Source organism: Cryptococcus depauperatus, chromosome 2 (genome assembly GCF_001720195.1).
Source record: "Cryptococcus depauperatus CBS 7841 chromosome 2, complete sequence".
NCBI classification, from domain to species: Eukaryota; Fungi; Basidiomycota; class Tremellomycetes; order Tremellales; family Cryptococcaceae; genus Cryptococcus; species Cryptococcus depauperatus.
In genome coordinates, this window is record NC_089469.1 from 2,338,566 (window position 1) to 2,357,726 (window position 19,161).

General features: G+C 44.4%; 10 protein-coding genes across 10 annotated transcripts; 7 read left to right on the plus strand and 3 right to left on the minus strand.

Annotated features, from left to right (window-relative positions):
- Window positions 1-63: 63 nt before the first annotated feature.
- L203_102217 (uncharacterized protein) lies at window positions 64-969 on the minus strand (the record flags this gene model as incomplete). Its single annotated transcript, XM_066211644.1, has 1 exon — window positions 64-969. One exon carries the CDS (start codon window positions 967-969, stop codon window positions 64-66), a length of 906 nt encoding a protein of 301 aa, XP_066067741.1.
- Window positions 970-1,539: 570 nt separating this feature from the next.
- Window positions 1,540-2,641, minus strand: L203_102218 (uncharacterized protein; the record flags this gene model as incomplete). The annotated part of the gene is made up of 5 exons (XM_066211645.1): window positions 1,540-1,993; window positions 2,084-2,159; window positions 2,211-2,278; window positions 2,326-2,382; window positions 2,436-2,641. 5 exons carry the CDS (start codon window positions 2,639-2,641, stop codon window positions 1,540-1,542), a joined length of 861 nt encoding a protein of 286 aa, XP_066067742.1.
- A 299-nt stretch (window positions 2,642-2,940) lies between these two features.
- On the plus strand, window positions 2,941-5,047 carry L203_102219 (uncharacterized protein; the record flags this gene model as incomplete). Its single annotated transcript, XM_066211646.1, has 9 exons — window positions 2,941-3,027; window positions 3,086-3,272; window positions 3,335-3,519; window positions 3,578-3,747; window positions 3,810-4,110; window positions 4,158-4,268; window positions 4,318-4,480; window positions 4,534-4,701; window positions 4,761-5,047. The coding sequence occupies 9 exons, from the start codon at window positions 2,941-2,943 to the stop codon at window positions 5,045-5,047; spliced, it is 1,659 nt and encodes a 552-aa protein (XP_066067743.1).
- A 2,383-nt stretch (window positions 5,048-7,430) lies between these two features.
- Window positions 7,431-9,513, plus strand: L203_102220 (ATP-dependent RNA helicase DBP3; the record flags this gene model as incomplete). The annotated part of the gene is made up of 5 exons (XM_066211647.1): window positions 7,431-8,473; window positions 8,524-8,642; window positions 8,694-8,841; window positions 8,895-9,385; window positions 9,440-9,513. 5 exons carry the CDS (start codon window positions 7,431-7,433, stop codon window positions 9,511-9,513), a joined length of 1,875 nt encoding a protein of 624 aa, XP_066067744.1.
- Window positions 9,514-9,907: 394 nt separating this feature from the next.
- L203_102221 (uncharacterized protein) lies at window positions 9,908-10,682 on the plus strand (the record flags this gene model as incomplete). Its single annotated transcript, XM_066211648.1, has 5 exons — window positions 9,908-10,030; window positions 10,082-10,131; window positions 10,186-10,327; window positions 10,387-10,517; window positions 10,577-10,682. 5 exons carry the CDS (start codon window positions 9,908-9,910, stop codon window positions 10,680-10,682), a joined length of 552 nt encoding a protein of 183 aa, XP_066067745.1.
- Window positions 10,683-10,968: 286 nt separating this feature from the next.
- Window positions 10,969-11,965, plus strand: L203_102222 (uncharacterized protein; the record flags this gene model as incomplete). The annotated part of the gene is made up of 5 exons (XM_066211649.1): window positions 10,969-11,207; window positions 11,272-11,412; window positions 11,486-11,672; window positions 11,760-11,861; window positions 11,918-11,965. 5 exons carry the CDS (start codon window positions 10,969-10,971, stop codon window positions 11,963-11,965), a joined length of 717 nt encoding a protein of 238 aa, XP_066067746.1.
- Window positions 11,966-12,194: 229 nt separating this feature from the next.
- L203_102223 (uncharacterized protein) lies at window positions 12,195-14,035 on the minus strand (the record flags this gene model as incomplete). Its single annotated transcript, XM_066211650.1, has 5 exons — window positions 12,195-12,382; window positions 12,435-12,518; window positions 12,572-12,763; window positions 12,816-13,363; window positions 13,413-14,035. The coding sequence occupies 5 exons, from the start codon at window positions 14,033-14,035 to the stop codon at window positions 12,195-12,197; spliced, it is 1,635 nt and encodes a 544-aa protein (XP_066067747.1).
- Window positions 14,036-14,913: 878 nt separating this feature from the next.
- On the plus strand, window positions 14,914-15,743 carry L203_102224 (3,4-dihydroxy-2-butanone-4-phosphate synthase; the record flags this gene model as incomplete). The annotated part of the gene is made up of 3 exons (XM_066211651.1): window positions 14,914-15,122; window positions 15,177-15,484; window positions 15,538-15,743. The coding sequence occupies 3 exons, from the start codon at window positions 14,914-14,916 to the stop codon at window positions 15,741-15,743; spliced, it is 723 nt and encodes a 240-aa protein (XP_066067748.1).
- A 301-nt stretch (window positions 15,744-16,044) lies between these two features.
- L203_102225 (uncharacterized protein) lies at window positions 16,045-17,302 on the plus strand (the record flags this gene model as incomplete). Its single annotated transcript, XM_066211652.1, has 3 exons — window positions 16,045-16,212; window positions 16,259-16,463; window positions 16,515-17,302. The coding sequence occupies 3 exons, from the start codon at window positions 16,045-16,047 to the stop codon at window positions 17,300-17,302; spliced, it is 1,161 nt and encodes a 386-aa protein (XP_066067749.1).
- Window positions 17,303-18,082: 780 nt separating this feature from the next.
- L203_102226 (uncharacterized protein) lies at window positions 18,083-18,877 on the plus strand (the record flags this gene model as incomplete). Its single annotated transcript, XM_066211653.1, has 4 exons — window positions 18,083-18,205; window positions 18,253-18,308; window positions 18,367-18,688; window positions 18,737-18,877. The coding sequence occupies 4 exons, from the start codon at window positions 18,083-18,085 to the stop codon at window positions 18,875-18,877; spliced, it is 642 nt and encodes a 213-aa protein (XP_066067750.1).
- Window positions 18,878-19,161: the final 284 nt, after the last annotated feature.

The following is a 19,161-nucleotide window of genomic DNA, read 5'->3' on the forward strand; positions in this document are numbered from 1 at the left end:
TGACATGTAGCGTCTGCAATGTATTTGTGTCTCTTGCACCTCATGCTTGTCGCCAATATCATCTCACCTTCTTCCTGAACCCCAAAGACCAAAACTTCTCTTTTGTCTATTCTGAAACTCTTCTTCAGCCCGCCTCGCAACTTCATTTCTTTGGTGCTCCATTTCTTCCGCTCTCTGTCTCCTTCTGTCCTCCTTCTTCCGTCTAGCCTCGAGCTTTTCCTCCTTAGTTTTCTCCTTTTCGAGCTTCTTTAAAACTTCCTGATCCAACACCTTTTTTTCCATCTCCTGTCGCACAGTATCGAGCGGGTTGTAATAGAGTATCCAAATACCTCCAGACTTGTCATCCGCTTTCCACTTTTTACCATACTCTGCCAGGACACTGTCAAACATTCCTACCACCTCTTCTTTTTGTTGGTCTCCCATAGGCTGAGCCCGCTTTCGGTTTGCGAACACAACCTGAATCCGATCACCTCTTTGCAGCAAATCCTTTGCCAGCTCAAGTTTATGCTCCAGGTCTCCTTGTGCAGATTGCCAGGAGACCTGCACTTCCTTTTCGGTAATCTCTAGCTTTCTCCTGATTTTACCTCTTTCTTCTTTTTCAATTTCCTTTGCTCTCTCCTCGGCTCTAGAAATGAGCTTCACAACAGGATGAGGACCATCTACCGAGACGAGGACGAGGGTGTGGGTTAAAGTGCTGTATGTAGAAAGAATCTCTGTAAGATTTTGCGGAGGTAAAAGGCCAGAATGGGAAGACACAAGGCGGACTATTGAGTATGGGATGCTATGGTCGCGGTAAGAGAGTGGATGGGTAGCAACTTGTGGTTGTTGTGGTCTTGCAGAGGAGGAAGCGAAACGAATATAAGGAGGTAATGTCTCAAATATAGCATTACGAGGTGGAATGTTTGCAAACGGTGCGTATAAATGCTGTCGCAGAGGGCGAGTCAAAAGGCGTATAGTTGTTGAAGACATTCTTGTTGAGATAAATTGAGATGAGAAATGTTGATAAATACAAAAAGTCGGCAAAGAGGCGGATTCAAGATATTCTTGCGTATATTTTAAATATGTGTATCATACTGGTTCACCTTTGCATATTTGTATAAAAACCGTTGCACTTACATATGCTATTCTTACCCGCTAGTTTATCCCATCCAAAACAGACTGGTCCTACAACGCACTAGGTTTCAAGGTTCTTTATGACAGATTAGCTATATCAAATGCGTCGGAGAACTAAAAGTCATTTCATTAACAACCGTCGAATACAAGGCTTTTGGAGGAAACGATGGCTAGTCTTGTTGATTGGGCGTTTGATGAACTGGTTCTGGCTTGATAGTGCAACACCATATTGATAGTAGTCCATGAGGGCGCTCGATTCAGAACGGGCATAGACTACAATCATGGTACAAGATTTCAAGAACTGACATCAGCTTGACAGTTTAGTCATTATATCAGAAAAGTGTACATTTCTGTTCAGACTACACACAACTTATTATCATTGTAGAGCCAGGAATTAGTCATATCATACAATTGTTTCTTGTATTCTTACGCGTCAACGTCCATGTTGCCATTCACTTCGTCTTCGTCTTTCTGTAACAATTCCTTGGCCTTTTGCATGGCAAACGCCGCTTCCTTGGAGTAATGACTGTTTCTTTTTTTCTCAAATTCTTTGTGCCTAGCCCGAGCCTCTTCATCCATCTCTCCGTCCGAATCATCAAACACTTCGTCTCTAGTTCCAGAATTGGCCAATGTGTTGGCAGCAGTAGCTCCCACGCCAATTTGTTGAGCTTTTCCGAGAAGATGAGCATTGGTTCGTGGAGAACGCGGGGAAGAAGATCCAGGTCGAACAGGGTGGTCCTTTGTAGGGAGAGAAAACGAAGCAGAGCGTGAAGAAGACGTTGATGAAGAGCGACGGAGAAATTTGGACACAGAATGTTGGGAATTCAAAAGAGTATTGTGTTGGAGTACGGTTTGGGCTTGCTCAGGACTAGTTGCCATACTAGGTAGGAATGGCATATTAGTGGTGTGTTTTCAAATGTCAACGGAGATTTGAACGACTAAGGCGATGCTGAGAACAAAGAGGACTCACGAGCTCCTGGGGCTTATGGGTGTCGTAGGGGATCTAGGGCCTTCGCCTTCAAGATCAAAGCCTGGCACATCCACATCTAAACGTCTTTTAGTTCAACTGTCCAAAGTTGATTCCCAATGAGATTTACCGTTTGGGAGGATCCGGTCTTTCACAGGGTCATATCGAACAAAAGGAGTCTTGGGCTCATCAATTTTCCTGCAGTTGGACGTCAGTGGCCCAGGCAATATCAAGCCAGAACGCACATTAGAGAGTCTTTCTGGATTTCTGTCAAAGCAATATTTGCCTCATCCCATTGTAGACTGGCATGGTCACTCTGGTCAACTCCACTCTGCAGACGATACATTCAACGTACTGCTCTCCGCGTGGCTCGGCGTCTCCGTCTATGTCATCAGATCTCACGATTTTGTTTTTCAAAATACCTCTAGCAGGAGGTCGTCTTGCTGCCGAAGGGACAAAGTCAGGGTTATCTGGAGTGATGACGAGATCGTCGGGAGCAACGGTGGGAATATCGCTATTGCGCGGGATGTCAATGTGTGTTGGGTGCTGTTGAGTTGGCATTTGGAAGGAAGATGAAAATACAGAGCTGAAGAAAGTCGAAACAGAAAGAGAAAACAAAAGTATGAATGATGACATGCGAATGAGGCGCCACTGCTTATCTTACGTAAGGGGAAACAACATGGCGACCCAAAACCCATTTTCCAGAATTTTTTGGGCAACAAATGATCATGTTCCACGTCGACGCGATCTTGCACTCTTATTCATCTTTTGTCTTTTGGTTTCTTTCTTCTTCTTTCTTCTCCTTTCTTATTCTACACACTTATATTTATATTTATTTTACAAGCAAGCATACAGCATAAATGCGAGCTCAAAACGTCGTTGGAGCAGCTGGTACTGGCCTCATCGTCGCTGCAGGTGCCATGGCGGATAACCAGGTTGTCTTTCAGGTGTGTTGCCTTCAGCTATCAGCGTATCATGCAAGCGGTTACTGAGTGATATCCATAGCCTACCTCTCTCACAGCGCCTTTCATAGAACAATTCCTCGAATCTATTTCAGAGGGTCGATGGACTGTATCTCGCGCTACAAAACAGACCCCTGTTGGTGATGAGACCTTCTCCTACATCGGACAATGGGAGATTGAAGAGCCCGAAGTCTACCCCGGTATCCCTGGTGATAAGGGACTTGTGCTCAGTAAGCTTACATTCTTGCGATGGTGTTGGTCAAGCACTAGTGATACTAATCATTGGCATCAGAGACCAAAGCTGCTCACCACGCCATTTCTACCCTTTTCCCAGAACCCATCGACCCCAAAGGCAAGCCTCTTGTTGTTCAGTATGAGGTCAAGCTCCAAAAAGGCCTAGAGTGCGGTGGTGCTTACATAAAGCTTCTTGCCGACGAAGAAGGCGGTTTGAGGGCTGGTGAAGACTACACTGACAAGGTTAGTTTTGCCATGCCATATCTGAGTTTTGTTATGGAAGCTCTAATGCCAAGCGTAGACACCGTTCGTCATTATGTTTGGTCCAGATAAATGTGGTTCCACCAATAAGGTCCACTTTATCTTCCGCCACAAGAATCCACTCACTGGAGAGTGGGAGGAGAAGCACTTGAAGAATCCTCCCGCGCCAAAAATTACCAAGACGACGGCTCTCTACACTCTTATAACTAAGTAAGTTTCTCTTTGATTAATTGCTTTAAAAGGTCGTAGGTATAGTTCTAATTTCGTTTCAGTCCTGATCAGACTTTTGAGATTCTCATCAACGATGAATCTGTCCGCAAAGGCTCTCTCCTTGAGGACTTTGATCCTCCTGTCAACCCTCCTAAGGAAATTGACGATCCTGAAGACTTCAAACCTGAATCTTGGGTCGATGAGGCGGAGATTGACGACATTGGAGCCACCAAGCCTGACGATTGGGATGAGGACGCGCCTTTAATGATTGTTGATGAAACAGCGGAGAAGCCTGAAGGTTGGCTTGACGATGAGCCAGAATTGATTGGAGATCCCGAAGCGGAAAAACCTGAAGAATGGGACGTGAGTTGTTATCTGTTGGGAAAAAACTATCGCTTACATTTGATTAGGATGAAGAGGATGGTGATTGGATTCCCCCTCAGGTGCCCAATCCCAAATGCGAAGCTGCTCCTGGTTGTGGTGTTTGGTCCGCTCCCAAAATCAAGAACCCTAACTTTAAGGTAATAATTTTTTTTTACATTGACCACAGCTCTACTGACCTACTATCAGGGCAAATGGACCATCCCCAAGATTCCCAACCCTGCCTACAAAGGCCTTTGGGCTCCTCGGAAGGTCCCTAATCCTTCTTACTTTGAGGACCTCCATCCTTCTGACTTCACCAAAATTGGCGGTGTTGGTATTGAACTGTGGACCATGACCGAAGATATTCTCTGTGTGTATTCTTATCTTCCTATCGAATTGAGCCACAACTGATGACCATGACAGTTGACAACATCTACATCGGTCACGATGCTGCCCAAGCCAAGACATTTGCCAAAGAGACTTATCACGTCAAGAAGCCTCTCGAGAAGGAGGAGGAAGGGTCCAATGACGAGCTTGATGAGCCTTCTACTCTTGTGGACAAGATTAGACTAAAGGTCTACGAATTCATTCGTGAGTTATCTTGTTGACTGTCTTTGCAAATAGCTTTTACTAAATGATTGTATATGCAGACCTCGCCGGCTTTGACATCACCTCTGCTGTGAAACAAATGCCTGAAGTTGCTGCCGGTCTTGCTGCAGCTGCCTTTACCCTCATCGGAATGCTCCTTGCTCTCTTTGGCTTCATCGGCGATGCTCCCACTAAAGTCAAGGTACAAAAGGTACAAAAAACGACTGATGTAGTTGCCAAGGAGCCCGCACCTGCGGCTGTTGGTATTGCAGGGGAGAAATCAAGTGGAACTGATGACAAAGACGAGAGTGTTAAAAAGAGAACTACGAGATCTTCTATCAAAGAGTAAACTCGAAGCAAAGGCTTGTAAGGAAAAGAGTACTTCGGCTTGGGTTCGATTATCTTGGCTGGATGCATAGGATATGGAGCTACACTAGTTTATGAACTGACGATCACCGCTTCAAGAAGTTTTTAGAAACACGCAAACCACATGTTGGACATAATACATTCCGCTGTCTACGAGAACCAAGACAATATACTAATCAAGTTATGTTGATCTTTTCGCTATGGTTGAATACAACTTATGGTGCTCTATTAATGGCGGGAATCAAACAATTGTGCTTCCTTGGACATGACGTTCTTACCTTTGAGACATATTTCGAAAAGTCGTCTCATTTCGGCTACAATCATTAACTAGATTCAATGAATAATGGAACGAGAGGGTGAAAGAGAGTAGTTCTGAACCTTTCAGACTTTCAGACTTTCAGATTTTCACATCATTGAGCGATTTCGTAGAACTGTATAAATATCATGATGCTGATAAAACAAATACTGTAACTCTTTTATCAACAGACTTCTAGCCTTTTTATGAATTTTCAAAAGAAATACATATAAAAATCTTAAAAGTCAGGATAACAGTGTTCTGCTTTCTCTAAATACACAACGGATTCTTCAAAACCAGTATCTTAGTCACATATCCATGGCAATGTGAATGAGAAATCAACTGATCCAAACCAGAAAAGTGAGACTGAGCGCATTCAAAAGCTGATAAGAATGTTTCAAGATGCACAACAAAAACGAAATGATAAAGGTAAACAACAAGTTCTATATATACTATGACAAAACCAGCCCTATGCTAGTCAGAAGGAAACTTTGGCTAGTAGACAATCGGAAGGTTGTCAATCTCAAATAGTTAAACTTTGCACTTTTATGCACTTTGTAGGACCTCATGAGCTTAAACAGTAGACTGTAGTGTTGATATTGGCGAGGATGATGGGACCTAAGGGATGCAACTAGAGTCGCAAACGGCACAAAATCCAGTTTTATTATCTGTTGCGAAACAAAGTGATTAAACATCTTGTTCCATTTGGTCGCTTATATTTTGTTCTATTTTGCTCCATGAACCGTCGTCCACAGCATTCCTTGCTATCAAGCTATGTATGTCGAGCTCTTACGAGCTTAGTTACAATTCGGCCCCAGGCGTATACACCTTTGGCAGATACAACCGCTTCTCTTCATTCAACATCATCTCTACCATCCCATTGTGGCACTCCTGTTCTGCTAGAATATACAGATAAAGCTACCCAAGGGTAACTGCTCTCTTTTGAGAGCGGAAACTTCGATTGAGGGGCTTTGACGATTATAACAATCCTGTGGTTTAAAAAGAAGATTGATGTTTCAAGAAGCCCCACAAAGGTTTCTCAACTCGTTGCAAGCCCTATGTTGAAGTATGGCGCTTTGTTTCTTACAACACACGCTTCACAGCTTTTTTCGTCAGTTCCTTGACATATGGACTTAGTCTTTTGACCGAAAACTTTTTTTGCATACATATCAGAGTCGACCCTTGCCGGAGAGCTGATAGCACGGCTTTCGCCTCAGGACTGTTTGACTTGGGACATAGGATTGGGCACTTGAAATTGGGTCTAGTTGGTTCCCAAATCATCAGGTGCTACTCCCTACCAATTTCAGTCGGTTGAGTATGAATAAACTTGCATGCCTGATCTGTTGGACGGGTGACTCGACGATGTCTCCAACCTCCGAGTGCAATATAGTTTTGGCCGGTTAATATGGTTTGACTTGAATTTTGAGAGGGGCTGAGCCACCCTAGGAAGACCTCCCGGCAGTTGTAAATGAGGTAATGATAATCCTTCTGGCAACTTGAGCAATAGAAGCCATATTGTACGGTCAAGATTTAAACTTTGAAGAGCTGATTCCGACTCTGTTCGATATCTCGTCGCAAGTCCTAGTGGAATTCTTCTTGCTACACGGCATAAGTCTTATCTGATCCCTATGATTGAAGGAAAAGCTTTCCAATTTCCAAGAAGCCATAGCGATGTGACCGCTTCTTTCCATGAGCGAAAAATCCATGACTACCGGCGGCGGCATATCTAACTCTGACGATTTGATACATGCACCGAGATCTTGTAGGCGACTTGCACAACACAGAATTATCTTCTTGAGTATTGAAGATGACAAATATGTATTTAGTTAGCGACATTGGATCATAATGTAATGAGATGGATGTTGAAAAGTTAAATAAAATGTATTGAATAATAGAAATGTACATTGAATTTATTTCTGGAACAAGCTATTCATACAACACTTTAAAGAAAAAAAAAAGCGGCGATGTCCGTTAACTGTGCCTCCACTTTTTGAAAATATTCTTCTTTATACATAAGATTCTTATTTATTTATAATTGTCTTTACACCATTAATTTGGATATATAATCAGTATGTCTGTAGAAGAAGTCGTCTCTACGCTTAGCAAAGAAGAAAAGAAAGCTCGCAAAGAAGCCAAAAAGCTCAAGAAGGCAGATAAGGCTGCCAAGCAGGGTGTTACTTTGCAAGAGTCTACTGCAGATGTTGTAGAAGCAGTCAAAGAGGAAAAGGAGAGCAAGAAGGAAAAAAGTGATACGATGGCTGAAAAGGTGGGAGAGGATGTCGAGACGACCAAACTTGCTGCTGAATCGACCAAGGAGGTAAAGGACAAGGCCGACAAGAAGGAGAGAAAAGACAAGAAAAAGGAAAAGAAGGACAAGAAAAGGAAAGAAGCTGGGGTCGAAGATGATGAAAGGCCTGAGGAACCACCCAAAAAGAAGAAAAAGTCTAAGGACGAGCCCATAGTGGAGACCTTTGAAGACGCATCTGCTCTTTCAAAAAAGAAACAAAAGAAACTCGCAAAAGCCGAAGCTGCTGTAGCCTCTGCTTCCGCTGCCCCTCCTGCAAGCATTTCAACAGTGTTCACCACCGAGCACAACACTTTTCTCAGCTCCAATGCCATAACTCTTACTCCTCCACTGTACCCCCCCTTCCTCGCCATGGCTGACCTTCCTGTACATGAGAACGTCCAGGCTTTCTTGAAAAAGTTTACAAAACCTACTCCTATCCAAGCCTGTTCGTGGCCTGCGTTGTTAGCCAAAAGAGATGTTGTTGGTATCGCCGAGACTGGGTCAGGCAAAACTCTTGCTTTTGGTGTGCCTGGCGCCAATCTTCTCACACATCTGCCTCCCGTCAGTTCCAAGAAACCCAAGCGCGGACCAGCTGTTGGACAGGTTCAAATGCTTGTCGTTGCCCCTACACGAGAGCTTGCCCAACAATCACACGAGACTCTTACAGCCCTTGGAGCTCAAGTCAAGCTGAAAAGTGTATGTATATTTGGTGGCGTTGGCAAAGAAGGCCAGGTAAAAAGTTTGAGTGACAGAGACGTGAGGATCGTAGTGGGAACTCCAGGACGACTATTGGATCTGACAGATCAAGGCGAGTTAGACTTATCCAGGTGTGTTGAATCTTTAGAGCTTTTTTCCCGCTAACCGATTATGAAATTAGTATTTCCTATCTTGTACTGGACGAAGCCGATAGAATGCTTGACGCCGGCTTCGAAAACGACATTCGCAAAATCATTGCACATACTCCTGATCATAGTGCCGGCCGACAGACAGTGATGTGTATGTTCATCTTTTCTATTGATTATCTATGTGGCTTATAAATGATTCAAGTCTCTGCTACATGGCCTGAAAGTGTCAGGAGGCTTGCCAGCTCTTTCTTAAATGACCCTGTGAGGATCACTGTTGGCAGCGACGAGCTTTCAGCCAACAAAAGAATCGAACAATTTGTTGAGGTTCTAGATAGCCCTAGAGATAAGGAGTAGGTAGTCATTTCTTGGACAAACCTGACTAAATGTACTAACAAAACCACAGTGCTCGTCTTATCCACCACCTCCGATCACATCTTAAGGCTTATCCCAACTCTGCTGCCAGTCCTACTCGAATACTGGTCTTTGCATTGTACAAGAAAGAAGCTCAGCGTCTCGAATACACCATTCGCCGTGGTGGTTACGCCGTCGGCGCATTGCACGGTGACATGACTCAAGATGCCCGTTTCAAGGCATTAGATCTTTTCAAAACTGGCAAACAGAATGTCTTGGTCGCTACTGATGTGGCTGCAAGGGGCTTGGATATCCCAGATGTAGGGCTTGTCATCAATGTCACTTTCCCCCTAACAACAGAGGACTTTGTTCATCGGTGTGGACGGACAGGAAGAGCAGGCAAGACTGGAAAAGCGGTAACATTTTTCACTGGCGAAAACCATGAAAAATCACTTGCTGGAGAGTTTATGAGAGTATTGAGGGATGCAGGCGCACAAATTCCCAAGGAGATGGATCGATTCCCCACTACTATCAAAAAGAAGGGTCCGTTTTTATCATATTTGATTTGGCATAAACACTGACGAGTATTGTCCACAGAGCATGGATCTTATGGCGCTTTCTACAAGGATACCAGTACTGCTCCTGCCCCGACCAAGATCACTTTTGACTAGGCATCTTTGTCAACCTAGAGTCTGTTCTTTCCATGTAAATTATACAAGGTGTATGCATTATTCTAACACAAATAGCGTCGGATTTGACTCTGCTATAACTCTCCCAAGACAATCATGTCTGGTACTATAGAGCTCAACCCATTTCTACTCTACGTTGGCATCCTTCGAATAAATATACAAATATTACTATAAGAGTATTGACTCAATCCTGTCTTAAGAAAATCGGATTGCATTGGCCAATTCTTAAATGAGATGGTTACCAAGAACGCGGCCAATCGCCGAGATCTCCGCCGAGATAACCAAATTATCCGATCTTCTTCATCGGTTGATAAGATAAAAAAAGATATAAAGAAATATTTCATTCGCAAGATTTCAATTTTGAATCTATAACATCATGAGCTTTTTCGACTCCATCTCTGCCAAACTTGGTTATGAAGGAGTTCCCAAAGATATAGCTGAGAAGAGTTTTTACGATTTGAAGACTGAGTTGCCTGGCTCCAAGGGCTCGTACGACTTTGTATGTAGCTTCCCTTGTGGTCGTTTTGTGGTGGCTAATGGTTGCTTGCAGTCCCAGCTCAAGGACAAGATCGTTCTCATTGTCAACACGGCTTCCAAGTGGTGCGTTTGCTGCCTTTTCAGGCTTTACAGAGCTGAATTGTCACTGGGCTGTAGCGGATTCACGCCACAGTACGATGGGTTGGAGGATCTGTACAAAAACTTTGGAGAGAAGGGCCTGATGGTACTAGGATTCCCATCCAACGAGTTTATGTCCCAGGAGCCTGGGACAGATGAGGAAATTGACTCTTTCTGCCGAGTACGTCTGCCCACGAAACTGTTTGACAAGACAGTTGCTAACGAAATTTTCTTGGGAAGGTCAACCACGGAGTTACCTTTCCCCTCATGAAGAAGTCCAAGGTGAATGGCAGGCAAATGAATGAGGTCTTTGCTTGGTTGAAATCGCAAAAGGGTGCCAGTGGTGCGACCGGCATGACTTTTATCAAGTGGTCTGTTTCCTATGGTCCACATCTTGATTTGGTAGCATAAAACTGACTTGGTTTCGCAGGAACTTTACCAAATTTCTTGTGGACAGACAAGGCAAGGTTGTAGCGAGGTATGCTCCAACGACTAAACCTGAAAGTATCAGACCCGATATTGAGAAGCTTTTATAAGTGTCTTGACTGTTTTACTGCTCCCTGTGGCTCTTCCTGCTATGCATATCTTGGTGGTGGATAATTTCTTGACGATTTGAATGGAAATAGTTGTAAAAAGTAAAAGAGTTTTGATTGATACTTGAACTATTAGTTAAGGGTGCCTGAGATTGAAGAAAGGTCCACGGAAGCAACATTTGTTGTCAACATCTTTTCATCTCTTAATTTTGTTCATCTTTTTTTATTCATATCTTTTTTTTTGTATTTTGGGCATGGCTATATAGAAACAATCATTTTTAAAGCCACCATGTCAACCGTATCGTTAAGGACTCATCCCCTCTCCGGGATTCCTGAAGGACTACCACACCCTTCTAGCACTCAATCTGAAGATGATCATGGTTTGTCTTCTAAGCGGACTTCGATAGGGTTCAGCGTCTTAAGAAATGGCCATGCAGACGACTGGGAAGAAGAGTATGAGCGACAAAAGGATCGGGCTCGAAAAGAAAAGGTTCAGAAAGATCTAGAGGGATGGAGAGGTGGACATGGGTGCGTCGTTCACCCATCACTGATTCAGCAGCCGTGTATTGACTCATGTTTCTGTCTCTGGTAGCAAGCCAAGGTCGGCATACCCGCGGCAAGCACTACCTCCAATGTCTTATTACCACCAACCCGTGACGGGCGAGATAGGGAAGCATTTACCGAAAGAGATGGTGAGGATTGAGCGAGATTGGAGTGAAGGCGAGATTTGCCAGTAAGTTGGTCAATCATGGTTGTTCATGGTTTAGGGCTTGATAAATGAGTTGGTTGCTGATAATCTTGCTCAGATTTGAGACAATATTCCCCATGGAACTGGAAGGTCGGGTTGAACCGGCCCAGCTGACAACTTTTCTCAACAACATCAATGAAAAGTTGAGAGAGGCTTATGCAGTTGGTCCAACCGTTGCGGATAATCTTATCGCAGTAGCCACTTTGTGGTCAAGCCTTTTATGGCGGGAGAGTCATTTTGAAAAGGCAAGTATGATTCAATGTATAGGATGTGGAATGTACAAGTGACAGAAAGGTATGATCAAGAGGGCAATTGCTGACAAAAGATTATAGTCACTCAAACTTGTGGAAAGGTCTATAGATCAAGCCAACCACGATGTGTTCAACCCAGTCGGTTTAAATGTGTTGTCACCTAGAGAGGTTGCGCTGCAATTTGTGAGTCCATAACTTTCCCTTGTGTTGGATGAACCATGACTGATGCTTTATTATAGCTAGAGGTTGAGTACGTCCTATACCATTCACAAGTCTCAAAGACATAGCGCGCTAAATCCAAGGCTAGATATTACTGAAATCAACAAATCCCTTATAATGACTTATCACGACAATCTTGACGAAAATGACACATCTGTTTTCAAGGGCATGACAAGGCCTAAAATCTATATCCAAGATCATATACTAATCATGTAATTCCATTATTGTCAATTCATCTAGATTAGAGTACTCTGTCCCATTCCAAATGTGTCTTACGATTACTATATTGATCTAGTTTTAGCTCGTGTTGGGTACAGTTTTGATAGCCTCATCAAACAGTTTATTCGACACTTCCGGATTATCCAGATACAAGTGATGCCCCGCTTTAGGTACCACATGTACTGCGCATCTAGGATTGCCGGCTTTCAGCAGTGCTTGGGCAGAATCATATCCCCCTTGGACGTCCATCCAGTCATTATCGCCATCTAAGGTATATATCAGAATGAATGGAGGCATACGATGAAGGAAGACACATACACATAAAGGTAACTGGGATCTTGAGCTGGTTGATTCGATCTAATATGGGGATTCGGGCATAGGCTCCTGGAGCAAGAATATGTGCTACATTGCCTGTTAGACCTGCCAAACAATTCTGCACACTGGGTCAAACGCACATATACAATATTCTCCACTTCCCTTCATGACACTGGTTCCGTAAATATAAGCATGTAAATCTTTGACGTCTTCTTCCTTTTGTGCGCCGAATCGTCTCGAACTGTATTTACCAACCCAAAGTGGGCCCCAAGGACCGATAGAACGAAGAATTGAGAAGGGAGACAAACCTCTTTCCCAACCCCAGACGAAAACTAAAGACATCGGTCAGTTCATTTTTAGGATTGCAGGAAAAACTCAATGTACACTTCATCATGCCTCGACGCATGAGCGAACTATCCCTATCTCCTTGCCATTGCTTCGCTTCTCCTTTTGGCTCGTATTTAGATCGCTCGCCGAGTTCCATTTCCGCTGCATCCACGGCCTCATCTAGTTCACTAGGTGTCTCGGCTGCCTCCCTTGGAGGCGCTTGGGAAGGTGACGGATTTTGTGATGTCAATGGGTAGGGTGTATACTCTGGTCCATGCGGTATCCCAGCAGGGCTGACAAGGACGAGACCCGAGACTCGTTCGGGATATCGCACAGCGTAAGCACTTGCCAAATATCCTCCCAAAGAATGCCCAACAAGCACCATCTTCTCAATACCTATACTCTTTCGCCAGTCTTCCAGACTTGATAGAAAGAAATGTTCGGCACGAGCTACCCGTGAAGGAATAGGAGTATTTAATGGCGAAGATAGCAGGTGGGAAGAAGGGCGAGAAGACAAGCCCATGCCTAGCCAATCTAGGAAGAATGTGCGACGATTTGTTTGAGCTGATGAATGGGCGATAGATTCCCAATTTCGAAAAAAGAAACTGATCTCTAGTTAATCATACAGCTTGGATTATATTGAAGCAGCCTTACCCCAAAGCAGCAGCATATCCATGCAGCACTACGACAGCTTCCTTCGCATCTCTGTTCTCGGGTGCCGTAATTTCAAGTGTATTGATATAATCCACCAAATTTTTGTCTGTCTTTTTGCATATTTTATGCCTGAAATGATGGTTTTTCTCTGGACTACCAGACACTGGCAATGTGGGATCATCAGGTTGAAACTCTGCCAAAGCAACTCGAGGATCTGCCGGGTGGAGAGGTGCGTCAGATGGATTTGGAGTAGGAATAAACACGTTGCGGAGGGTCGCCACCAAGCCATTGGAATCACTTGCGCTTCCATTTGCAGTTGCCTCTGGCTTTGCAGCCTCTGATTGATCTAGACAAGGATGCTGTTCCCCTAGAGAAACGGCGCTGCCTTGCGCCGAGCCAAACCACCCTCTGGTTTCCTCGCTCCGCGGACTTGGCTTGTACATTGACAGCCGTCTCAGCAACCGTTCTTCGGCTACCCTCGAACTATTGTATGGTGAGCTGGCCCACCATGCGGATAATGATGAGCGAAAGTCTTTTGGAATGTCTTTCGAAGGCAGAGGCGGCGGCGTATGAGTTCTAGAAATCGGGGCTGACGATGGCTGCCGAGACGATAAAGCCGACATGATGTCAGTTATTCTAAAGTGTTTCTGTTGACGAAGGGCTGCAATGTTGTTTGTCTTTTCAACTGTTTGTAGATATAAATGAAAAGAAGGAAAAGAAAAATAATTCTTTCTCTATATATACGTAGTTAAAAGGAGCCAAGTGAAGGTGGAGGATGCCGAATGCGCCTCGGCAATGGGAATCGGCAATGGCCGTCGGTCATCATTGACTTGTACTTTTTCAAAGTATGTTGTAGACACAGTAACAATAAAAATCGTTAAACGTATAGCGGGAGCTGGACAGTATGAATCAGCCACTGTGATGCGCTTGTTATGCTTGCGAGCTTGGCCAAGAAAGATATTCTCGAGAGAGAGGCTCACTTGCTATACATTCCCGAGGCTGTCGACTACCAGATGGAATTTTGAGTAGGCAGAGGGTTTGGGTCGAATGGCTATAGAGTGAATCTCAAGTTAGCTGATCAATCCAGATGAAAGAATTCCTCCAGAGTTACGACAAGTCAAACCGGCTGTTTGTCCAAACGCCAGTCTTCAACGGATACACCAAGCTTCAAAGTGCAGCAAACCAAACATACAATGACCGTTATGACTATAACATCAGCCGATATGTCAAGGGTAATTCAAACGTGAAATACGTATTGAATGTATAGAAATAATTGTAATCAGCTTTTGTAATCAACTTTTGTAATCAACTTTTCAATCCCGTCGGCTTCACTTGGAGGAATTTCTCAGGCACCATCGTTCTTTCGTAACCCTGCTTATTAATATTTCTCTTTGAGATATTTTAAAAAGAAAAGAAAAAAAAGTAATTTTCTAATATCATATATATATTTCTCAACAATTGTCTTATTGATTTATTTAAATTTGGCGAGAGAAAAACGTAAATGTCTTGTCCCAGCCGAGTTTCCAACCCTCCAACTCATCCGCCTATACCTTTTGCCTTTGACCCCGTTCCAGAGGCCATCGATGCGATCAAGAGAGGAGAGTTTGTCGTGGTCATGGACGATGAGAGTAGAGAAAATGAAGGAGACTTGGTATGCGCAGGAAGCTCAATCACCACTGAGGGAATGGCTTGGATGATAAAATGGACCAGGTAGGTCAACAGACTTGGTCTTGGAAAAAGATATATCTGATAGGAAGCTATCAGCGGCTACGTCTGTATCTCTCTTCCTCCTTCCAGACTGCAGGCTCTTCAGCTTCCGCCTCTTCTCCCTCTTAATGGCGTTTCGCAAGATCCAAAAGGAACAGCATACCATCTCACGGTTGATTCAAACTCACGCAAACATCCAGTCGTTTCGACGGGTATATCAGCACATGATCGAGCCTACACTGCGAGACTGCTCAGCGACCCTAGTAGTGACGAGGGAGACTTTACGAGACCAGGACATATGGTCCCGCTGAGATATACCCCTGGAGGTGTCAGGTCTAGAAGGGGTCATACAGAATGTGCCAGTGGTTCGTCTTGTTACGAGGAATGTTCACACTATTGCTAAAGCTGGATCGTTTAGATCTCTGTTACCTAGCAGGACTTGAACCAGTGGGTCTCTTATGCGAAGTTGTTCACCCTTCAGATGCGTCCGGTTCGATGGCTCGGCGGGATGATTGCTGGAGATTCGCCAGAGAATGGGGTTTAAAAATTATAAGCGTAGAGGGACTGGTTGAGCATGTGTCGAAGGAGGACAACGATTTGGTCCCCAAAGCAAAGGCTGCTTGAGTAATGGTGGATGGCAGAGTTCAGATGGGATGAAAACGGCCAAAAATCATTCTCACTTTCCACCTAAAAATATAGAGATAGCATCATATTGGCGCTGGGCTGCTACTGTCAATTCTGCCCGATTCATATACTTTTTTTGAGCTCAAGATGATTGATGAAAGCAAATAGAATATATTTTGCAGATAGTTGAGAATACCGCCACAAACATAAATCCCGAGAGGCCGATAACTTTCATAGTCATCTTTTGAGATTGTCTTTAAAGTACTTTTAAAAACCAACTTACTTTAGAATTCTTTTCAAAATGGCATCTATGGCTGCTACTCTCGCGGCTTCTCTGCCCACAGCGGTATCGAGACAAGTCACGTCACAACCAGCTCCACCACAACCCTCAAATGTGCCGCAGAGGCTGGAAGGCGTCGTAGATGTAGAAGCTGCCAAAGAAGTTGAGACTGTTCAGCTCAACTCCCTGGTAAGGACGTTTTGAGGGGAAAGAGCTGGGTTGATGGAGAAAACAGGTGTTTCTCAAAATTATGAAGCATTCTACCGACAACCTTCCTGCTCCTCCTGCCTCTACCCTCCAACAAGACCGAAACCCTCCTCCATCCACGGAATTGTCTAGTCATGTAGATGCCCTTGGCATCCTTCTCGGTCTGGATTTGGACGGCGTTATGGAAGTTGAAGACTCTTTTGCCTTGCCTGGTGGAGAGACCAATGTTGGGCGTATGTTGCTGCCTGTTCAGAGAAACTGCTCAATTCTGACGTGTGTCGTAGCCAACTCTTATTCTGCCGAACTCTTGAAAAGGCTGAATGCAGTTTCTACCCCTGATTCTCCTGTCGGAATTTACCTCTCGACACACAATGGTGACTTTGCTACCCGTGTCTCAATTGAACTGCTCGCTGCCGTTGAAAAGATTATGGGTCGAGGAAGAGCTGTCCTGGTTATCCACGACGTATGCCGATCAAATGGTAACGATTTATCCGTGAAGGCATTTAAACTTGGGGATGGTGCCAGAAGAGCAGCCGCTGCTGGCAAATGGGATGGTCAGACTTTGATGGACAACGGAATCACTGCGTCAACTCTCTTGACACCATTGCCAATCACTGTCACTTCCTCATCTTTAACCAATGCGTTTCTATCTACGCTCTCTTCTCCTCCTCTCGATTCACCTGCTCCATCTCTCTATAATCCCAACATCATCCTTCCTCCCTCATTTTCTCCACTTCTCAACCCGCTTCCTGGATCACTCAACAATTACCTCCAAAATACCCTCGATTCTCTCACCTTACACTCTCACGAACAAAACAACATTGCTTTCCTTTCTCGTCAGATTGCTCGAGAAAAAACCAAACATGAACAGGCTATTAAGGATCGAGAAGAGGAGAATGTTCGCAGAAGGAAGCAGGGGCTCAGTGAGTTTCCAAGTATACCAAAAGAGATCAGGGGCGGTACCAAGGAGCCGAGTAGGCTGGAGATGGTCTGTCTTGGTGGAACTGTAGAGGGTATTGCCAAGGGCATGGCGGCTGAGGCAGGCAAAGGGTTGGTCAGGGCATATCTGTAGACTTTCTCGGTTGGGAGATTGTAGTGTAGTATATGACGCGTTGCTCGGCGACGAGTACGGGCGAGCGCATGCATCTGATTTACTTTTGGCGTCTCTCCTCTCAAGGGCCTGGATCCTGGATCTCAATTGACCCCATTGAACATGCCTGGTATTCACCGATAATCGGTTTGCCAAAAGAGTCCTCTGGCTGATGCATTTTAAGCTCCCTAAAAAGACGGCAAACCATAAAAATGTATATTTATTCTGGGATACTATCATCGTTTACACATCTAATGCAACTTTGCTATGTGCTTTTGTCATCAGAGACTGCATCGCCATCTGTTTATCCTACAAAACAGTCCGCTCAACATGGATAGCGAACCTCCCAGAAGCCGTTTGTGGCGGAATAAAAAAATATTCTTATCTTATCAGCTGCCCCATGCGTTTTTGTACCTTTTCAATTATCATCGTCCTCATGTCATCTCACATGTCAATTTGGAATCTCTTTTACTAACACATTATCCGTCCAATGTTTGCGTATTTCACTTTCCAAAAGCATTCACATATCTATAAAGTTGGGTATGGCCGAGTGTCCGGAGGGTAGTCACCTCCCAGCCGGCGTTGCGGGTTGCATCCAATTGATTTATTAGTTGGCCGACAGAACATTTGAATGATGCAGTTTTAAATTTAAACTCATCTTCCAAAGGCATTTATTTATTTTTTATTCTCTCTATACCTAGTTGTTATCCATCTATTCCTACAAGTCTATCTCAACAGTCATCCAAAGCTGGAAGACTTGGTATGGTTGGCGCAGATTTCCTCAACTGTCCTGTAATGGTCAGCGATGATGGGCCCTTTATTCCTTTACCAACCCATGTCAATTTCCGACTTACACCTCGGAGAGAGTCTGATGTGGATGATCTGGTGGGCATGTCTCTCTGACTGATAGTCTGTCCGCTGAAGAGCTACAGTTGGTTCTTTACAACACTCCAGAGATTGGAAGGTGGTTCTGGCAGAGGCCATATCCGTGAGCATGTTTCCATCAATGTCAAGCTGAGAGATTTGTGAACTGAATATGACTACAGATATAGGCGTTCTGATGCCCAGTCGTTTGTGGATCGTGTCCCTGCCTTCAACGCACAGCTTGCAGTCGTTATCAACTCATTGCCCAACCCACCAACGTTTCCTCAGCCTCATTCAGAAAGACTTTTCCCATTCAGTGTTCTTCGAGAAGTAACGTCGGACAAGTTGGTTGGGATGATGTTTCTTGGACCAGGTGAAGACGAGGGAACTTGGGAAATGGCCTATGACTTGCATCCGGCGTTTTGGGGAAGAGGAGTAGGAAGTGGGATGATTCAAGCTACGCTGGCGTATGCTAGATGGCTGGGAGCTAGGAGAGTCGTTGCAGTGAGTATGACTTGTCAGAAATGAGAAGTGAAATCTAAAGCATCCCAGTTTCATGAGCCAGAAAACACGCCGTCACATATCGTCCTTCGCAAAGCGGGCTTCACCCGGGCTGGAGACAAAGAGATGGATTGGCCAGAAGAGAAAGGCGGAGGGAAGAAGCTTGTCTATGGTTGGGAATACTGGTGTTAGGACGTTTCAAACTTGTGCATACATCATCGCTACAGACGCCATTGCTCTCTGCCTCCCAATCCCTTCTTTCTTTCGATTTTGGCCACGCGAGGGCTTGGGCTGCTTGGAGAGGTTCTTTGTTTAAAGACTTGAGGCTGTATAACTGTAGGTACTTTGGAGAAAGTGTTCATGGTTGGTAGCAAGCTTTGCTTTGTGAATACGTCGCTGGGTGTGTTGACAGGGAACGTGGAGGTGGATCTTGGAGAGGGAACGTAGAGGTACTATAATCATTGTAGATCGATGTT